This window comes from Chanos chanos, chromosome 6, assembly GCF_902362185.1.
Source record: "Chanos chanos chromosome 6, fChaCha1.1, whole genome shotgun sequence".
Lineage (NCBI taxonomy): Eukaryota > Metazoa > Chordata > Actinopteri > Gonorynchiformes > Chanidae > Chanos > Chanos chanos.
In genome coordinates this window covers 41404097-41412146 of record NC_044500.1, presented here as the reverse complement: position 1 = coordinate 41412146, position 8050 = coordinate 41404097, and the positions used below count along the sequence as shown (strand labels likewise).

Genomic DNA, 8050 nt, shown 5'->3' with positions numbered 1-8050 from the left:
TTTCCTGTCTTAGTTGGAAGACTGGAAGCGTTCAGAAATGTAGTCTGAATTAGGTCACTACCAGTAATGACTTTTAATAATGATTTTGAACAGTAAAGGCGAATTTAAGGAACTGATCAATTAAATAATAAGTATAGATGGCAAATACCAAATAAAAGTAGTGCAGTGGACAAACTCTGGTGTGAAAACAAAACGCCACAACTGAACCGGATTAACAAATCAGGTAGCACTCATGATTAACTCCAGCAAATACATGTTTGTTAATATCATCCAACGAGCGATTCGCAGCTGGGATGTGATGTTATTGGCAGGCCATCTGGTTTGTGTAGTTCTCTCTTATAATTCCAATCTCTTCAAATATTCTTCCTAGTTTTTGCAGAAACTGAATACTATTGGCTCCTCGGATGCTTTCTCGGATAATGATTGGCTGTTTCCTGTTTCCGGGGCACAGATCCTCTAATGACGTTTTCCCAGCCGCAGTGATACAGACTGGGCGAGAATGGCTGCCAGTGGGGGTAAGAGGTTCTTATTTCTTTGAGGAATCCAACTTGTTCAACGAATGTTGAAAGTTTGCAACTTAATATTCTAATAATGTCTTGCCAATTAGTTTTATAAATTAAATACTGTTGTTGATAAATTCGTTATGTACTACAGACAACATGAATGGTTGTTTCTTTCTGCTCTGAAAAGTGCCGTGTGGTAGCTAACTAGCTAGACTGGATTTATCCGAGCCTTCTGGTTGTGTAAACATTTAAGCGACGACAGCTAAGGTGGCTCACTGAGTTCAATAATAATCGGTACTAATTCATTTACTTTCGAGATGCGTTTCCAATTTGTTCTAATTCTTGTGACTGCCACTAAAAATCTGATGAAGTATACACTATTATGTGAGATTCACGACATGTCTATTTAACCCAGACAGCTCGCGAGGTAACGCTAGCATGTATTTAGGTTAGCCGGCTATCTGAGGCTAGCGAGGCAAGCTATTTTTTTTGTCTCGTTCTCAGCAGATTAGGTGGCTGATAAAGTTTGTATGCTAGCTAAATTGCTTGCCATCTAAAATCGGCTTTCGTGTCATCGGGCTATAGAAGCTAATTTTAAGACGATTTTCATTGCTGAAGGAAGTTGGTTCTGAATTGGACTGTCACAGAAAATGTTTATGAAGTGCTCACGAACTACTCATTATGAGTTAACAGTTAATGGTCTGTGAAAGCTTCTTGTTGTTCCTCAACTCATGTGCTTTGATAATCAGTAGTTTACAAAGTCATGTCTGGTGACTAAATGGACTCGGCATAAAAGTCATAGTAGGAGGCAACTTTGGCATAGTTGTAACTAGTATGTTAGCTATCAAAGTGTGGGTCTGAAAAGCCGTAGACTGGCCTTCGTTTCGTCACCTCGCTTCAGAAGCAAGAATCCAAATAATGCCATTTACAAACTTGTTTCTAAACAGCTTTTAATCTAGATATTGACTAGGCAACAAATATGGTCAAAACCAGCAAATGTTGGCCATTAAACAGAATCCATAGATCAGAAAAAAGTTTTTCTCCCTCTCTTAAAGCGCTAATGTTAGTAGATAGGATTATTTCGCTAACGTACCCTCCTCAAATTTGCACGTGACAGTGTTTTTTTTTTTTTTTCTCTTTCATATATGTAGCTCTAGATCTATAGTTTTGATGTTTGTGTATTTACATTCATTTGAACACCGAAGTTCTTCAGACCTTAACATGACCACATATCAATCAGTAATCCCTTTAAATACGTTCAGTGTATGTTAAAAAGCACTTTCCTCTTTCCCTTTCAGTTTTTAGTACACCATTCATGGAAATTACATTGCTGGGACATAGTCAGATTGCACCAGGTCATCAATAGATGTCAGTGAGTTTGATTTGATTTCAGATATCTTCTTCCTGGCATGTAATGTCTCTCACTACAGATGTTGGAAAGCTGTTACAAGTACAGAATGGGACTCCTGCGTGTACAAGCTTCAACGGGGTAGATGCCCTGCATGCTTGCAACATCCTCCAGCAACTGAAAGCTATGTATGATGAAGCACAGCTTACTGACATAGTCGTTGAAGTGGACCATGGCAAAACGTTCTCATGTCATAGAAACGTCCTTGCTGCCATCAGCCCTTATTTCAGGTAAGAATGAGGCATCAAATCTCACAATTCAAAAGCCTTTTGTGCTGACATTACCTCACACTTTATGTAATTGAATGGTTGTACTTACTTTACTGGTTCTCCTTACCAGTGTTATAAAGCAGTGATTTTAATCTTTACTGAAATGTTATTTTGCATATGTGTGAATGTGTGTGTTCGCATACACATTTTTGAATCAAAGTGGTCTAGCTCTTACAGTTTTTTTGAAATTGTGTCATTTGTTTTCTTCCCTAGATCTATGTTCACCAGTGGCCTTACAGAGAGCAACCAGAGGGAAGTCCGGATTGTTGGTGTTGAGTCCGAATCCATGCACTTGGTCCTGGACTACGCCTACACCTCCAGGGTCACATTGTCTGAGTCGAACGTCCAGGCCCTGTTTACGGCGGCCAGCATTTTTCAGATCCCAGCCCTTCAAGACCAGTGTGCCCAGTTCATGATAAGCCGTCTGGACCCCCAGAACTGCATCGGGGTCTTCATGTTTGCCGAGGCCTACGGTCATCAGGAGCTGCGCGAACGCTCCCAGGACTACATCCGCAAGAAGTTTTTGTGCGTAATGGGCGAGCAGGAGTTCCTCCACCTGACCAAAGAGCAGCTGGTTAGCATCTTGAACAACGATAACCTGAATGTGGAGAAAGAAGAACACGTGTACGAAAGCATCGTCCGTTGGCTGGAACACGACCGCCAGCGGAGGGAAGCCGACCTTGCCGAGGTCTTCACCAAATGCATACGGCTACCTTTGCTGGATGAGACTTTTCTCAACGGGATACCCCCAGCCTTCGCCCTCGCCCTGTCCAAGGATCCCTCTGACAAGGGCAGACTCAACGGAACCAACGGCTGCCCCCAGCGCCTCGGCATGACCGCCTCCGAAATGGTCATCTGTTTTGACGCGGCCCACAAGCACTCAGGGAAGAAGCAGACGGTGCCTTGCCTGGATACGGTGGCTGGGAAGGTTTATAAGCTCTGCAAGCCGCCCAATGACCTCCGAGAGGTTGGGATCCTGGTGACGTCGGAAAACGACATCTTCATCGCAGGAGGCTACAGGCCAAGTAACAGCGAGGTGTGTATCGACCACAGAGCGGAGAGCGACTTCTGGCAGTACGACCATGCCGGAAACCGCTGGCTTCCGCGCTCGCCCATGTTGAGAGCGCGTATAGGTTGCAAACTGGTGCACTGCTGTGGAAAGCTTTACGCGATTGGAGGACGAGTATACGAGGGGGATGGCCGCAATGCACTTAAGTCGGTGGAGTGTTATGACACCAGGGACAACTGTTGGACTGCAGTCAGCCCAATACCAGTCGCAATGGAGTTCCACAGTGCTATTGAGTATAAGGATCGTATCTATGTCATTCAAGGTAAGTGAGTCACCGGGTTCCCCATCTGCATAATGAGTACATTTCACTATGAAAGGAATTAAATAAGCCTTTTGTATCAATGCATCAATCAGATCACATTGCCCCATAAGCAAACATCACAAATTTGATCACTTGTTTGCTTTGCTCCTTCCTTCATAGAGCTACCTTAAGTTACTCTAATCGGTCAGAAAATAAAAGGGGGTTCCTTTTGTCGTTACATGTGCAGATTTGCAGTGTGTTTTATAGGTGCAAACTCACCTTCATTTTCCTGCAGTTCATTTCACCTTTTTTACTGGATCAAACTGACCTCTGTGGTTTGTGTTTGTTTCATTTGCAGAAGAATATTTCTTCTGTTTTGATCCTCGTAAAGACTACTGGGGCCACCTGGCCCCTATGACTGTCCCTCGCAGCCAGGGCTTGGCGGCCCTGCATCAGAACTGTATCTATTATATCGCTGGCATCTGCAAAAACCACCAGCGTACCTTTATCGTGGAAGTCTACGACATCGAGCAGAACACCTGGAATCGCAGGAGGGACCTTCCCTTCGACCATGCCACGAATCCTTACATCAAAGTTATACACCTGCAGGGCAAGTTGCACCTGTTTGTCAGGGCCACCCAGGTCATGGTGGAGGAGCATGTGTTCCGCACCAGCCGAAAGAATTCCCTCTATCAGTACGATGACGAGGCAGATCAGTGGACCAAGGTCTACGAGACTCCGGACCGCCTTTGGGACCTCGGCCGCCATTTCGAATGCGTGGTGGCCAAACTGTACCCTCAGTGTCTTCAGAAAGTGCTTTGAGCGAGAGCCGAGAGATGAGACGCGCTGTTTACAAACAGCCAATATCGATAGCGTGTGTGTGTGCGTGCGTGCGTGTGTGTGCGTGTGTGCGTGCGCGCGTGTGTGTGTGCTCCTACCCTATACATGGTGCTGTCTGTGTTCCCAGCAAGAAGACTGCAGAGGAGTCTTAAAAATGGTATGGGGGGGTTTCAGTGACAGAATGGGGATGCGTTTAAAGGTTGCAGTATTTGCCTTTCTCCAATTGAGCACCAAGCACCCACACTATTGCTTGTTGTACAGTAGTAAAACAAACAAACAGAAAAAAAAGAATCATAAGTGCAATTATCATATTTTTTGTGAACGTGTGTTGAGCCATTTTGTTCCATTATATCTCCTTAGTTTGTTAGGACAATTTTTTTTCTTTAGTTGTTTGGGATGCAGTGTTGAGGGACAGTGTGATAGATGTCCTTTAGAAATGGACATGCAGTGTGTTGGCATCAGAAATTTAAATAATGATAAATTAACACACACACACACACATATATATATATAAAAGCTATATATAAATATATATTCATACGGGTATGTTGAGCGGTTTGGCTCACCATTAGGTAGCTAGGTCTGAAGATTTTGTGTTTCTTTTTTTTTGGTTTGTTTTTTGGTCTAGTTTTAACATTTTATTGCCACCGGTAGGAAAGGTGTTTGTTTTTTGATTTGTTAAATTGTATGTGAGAGCTTTGTTATTATTTAGAGTTGTCTTGTTCAGTTGCCAAGATGTGTAGATGGCTGCAGTGCTATTTTAGAAAAATACATGCTTCCTTTTGTTGTAGTATTTTTTTTTTATTCTTATTATTATTATTTTGTCAACCAGTATGTCTCATGATGTCACTGCAGTTTTATGCATCGTTTTCAGTTTTTTTTTTATCATACTTTACATGAGAATTTCCCGTTCCAACTTTGAAGCTATATCTTACAATATATGTCACCAGCCAGGCCATATATGAGAGAGGTAACCATAAAGGATCTATTCTTATAAAAGTCTATACTCAGTCTCCATATTGGAGTAAGCAAAAGGAGACCAGCTGTATGTGTAGCTGAGAGTCATTAAATAATAATGATAATAATAATAATAATCATAATAATAATAAAAATCTAACCAGGCAATAGGGTTGCTGACAGCCAAAATACGGAGAATGTTTGATGAGACCTGAAGAGAAATTGATGGAGAAGAAGTATTGATCAAGAAGCGATGAGAACTGCTCCATTTGGCATTGGCCCTCTGTGGACTTCAGTCTATTGTATGTCTAAAACGCGAAAACGGCGTCCATCAGACGTGGTGGAGACATCTCTTAAATGCATTTTAAATTTGCTTTTTAAGGAGTCTGAGCTTTCAAAGAAGTTTCTGGTTCCTAGTAGCAATAATTCAAAAACTTGTTAAGCTGTTCAATTCATTTGCAAAAGTGCATTAAATATCATTACATGTGGTGATTTAAGATTGTGGATATAAAGTCAATATTATTGGGCTTGCTCTACCAGCATCGAGTGAGGGGTGAAAAGGGAAGACTATGGGAAAATGCCAGTGGTGTATTCATTTTGGACTGGTCCTGTAGGATGTCATTGTGCCTATTGACCACAGGCGTCAGTTTGGGTCCTGTGCCTGGCAGTATCTCACACAGAAGTCTTACAGTACTCAACGTTGCACTGAAGCGTTTTGGGTTTTTCTTTTCTTTTTTTTTTTTTTTCCCAATTTCAAAGGTCTGCCACTGTAAACTTTACCGAGCACCCTTCAAGAAACGAGAAAAAAAAAAAAAGAAGTCTCCATGAAGTATCCCTTTGTGTGAACACTCAATTCGCATTGTATCCAGATCTGGTGTCATATGGAGAGAGAGAAAAAAAAAAGAGAAGATGATGACAACTAATCTTTTTGGTGCTGCTTTTTTGACAATCTTGTATAGAATTTCACAGTTTTGACAGCCATTGGGAAATGTTCCTGTTGTAGCGGTAACAGTTTTGTTTTTTGGTTTTTTTTCATGAGCAGGTTCCTGTGGCATCTTGAGTTTGCACTACATCCCTTTTTTTTTTTTTTTTTTTTTTCCCCCCCTTCCTCTTCTTCTCCCTAAATCAGCAATGTTGAATCATGTAGCTCTGTCTCTACAGCATTGAACAGCGACAGCAAAATTAAAAGCCACATTCTGCATAGATACAATAAAGGCCATTTCTAAATGGACTGCAAATATGCTTTCATGTTATTTGTCACTCATTTGACCCCTGCCAGAACAGCGATTAGCTGCTGCTGCAGAGGTAGAGGATGAAGGTGAAAGGATTTTTTGATGTGACTCTGGTGTGATACACCCTGGGGACAGCTCTGTCACGAATGCTTAAAAGCTCAGTAGCTTGGGAACCAGAAAACGGACTATTCTCAGGATTAATACTCATACACAGTACTGTATTCAGTTGGTTTGTTATACGTGTAATATACTGTACTATACGTTTGCTGTACTTGCACAGTTTTTTACGGTTCCTGTTTTTTTTTTTTCTCCAACTTGAATAATAGATGTGATTTGTTTCATATGTATTTTTTTTTTTTCTATTTTCAATATATACTCATAGTTTCGTTAGGTAAATGTCAAATGACTCTGTTGGAAAAAAAGAAACATGAAAAACCTGATCAACATTTTTATTTTATTATTATTATTATTATTATTATTTTGTAAATTGTGCGTGTGTGTTTGTACCTGGGTTGGCCTATTATTCGTCATGATCAATTCTACATGGTGCATTACAGTCAGAAAGTACAGTGCTCCAGAAACTCCAACACACTAGTCATGTCAGATGTACAAAACTCTTTCCAGGAAGTGAGAAAATACTTTTGTGTTGTTGCCTGCTCTTTGTGCTGAAGCTGTAGAGATTGCTACCATCTACATGTTCAAAAACCATTGTTCAAAGTGTCCCCAAGGATGGATACAAGCGAGTTCCTCTTGTATTTTTACTTCATAATTATTTTTCCCCCCGTTTTGTTTGCTTGTTTGTATGGTATGCGAGTTTGGTAAATATACATTGATCTCTACTGTGAAATTCACATTGCACATAATTTGAAAATAAAACAATAAAAACCCAATCTTGAGTTTAATTATTTACACGTTGCAAGCTGCATTTCATGGCCTTGAGCGAATAAACCACGTGGCTGGGTGTGCGGGAAAATTAAATTAATAATTTATTAAGTAAAGAAGTTGTGCGGGGGAAGTTAAATAAATGAGAAATGACAACGAAAAAGGCGGTGTTTTAAAGAGGCCATTGTCTTACCTATAGTCTTAGCCGGTGTCTCATAACTTAATCACTTTCTTTTCTGTCAAGGCATTGTGTCCGACCGGGTAAAACGAGTTCAAGCCATTTTATAGTCCTTTACTGTTCATTGATTACACTTCAGCCTCTGAGGTTTAACACGTGATTTAATGTCAGTGGGAACGTAATTAGTACAAAGTAAAGCGCGTCGTAGTGCGTAAAAGTTTCATTGCAAAGGTAAGTGTATTCATTTGATTCGTAACCGTATCGCATGTTCTGAAGTTTGTTCTTGATTGTTCTTGAGTGTCGTCGCATAAGATCTATTTCCACAGCATCGTGTGAAACGCATACACATATAAGGTCATTTAGTAGTCATTTCCATTCTGCATTGCAGTGACAAATTAGTATCTCACAATCTAAACGAAAAGCATCCTAGCAAGTATGTGTCTACGTGTGGGGGACTAGTGCTTGTGAAAT

General features: G+C 40.9%; 1 protein-coding gene across 1 annotated transcript; it reads left to right on the top strand.

Moving 5' to 3' along the window:
* The first annotated feature begins 493 nt into the window (after positions 1-493).
* kbtbd8 (kelch repeat and BTB (POZ) domain containing 8) lies at positions 494-4594 on the top strand. Its single transcript, XM_030777674.1, has 4 exons — positions 494-515; positions 1934-2141; positions 2394-3511; positions 3849-4594. The coding sequence occupies exons 1-4, from the start codon at positions 500-502 to the stop codon at positions 4310-4312; spliced, it is 1806 nt and encodes a 601-aa protein (XP_030633534.1). The 5' UTR covers positions 494-499; the 3' UTR covers positions 4313-4594.
* The last annotated feature ends 3456 nt before the right edge of the window (positions 4595-8050 follow it).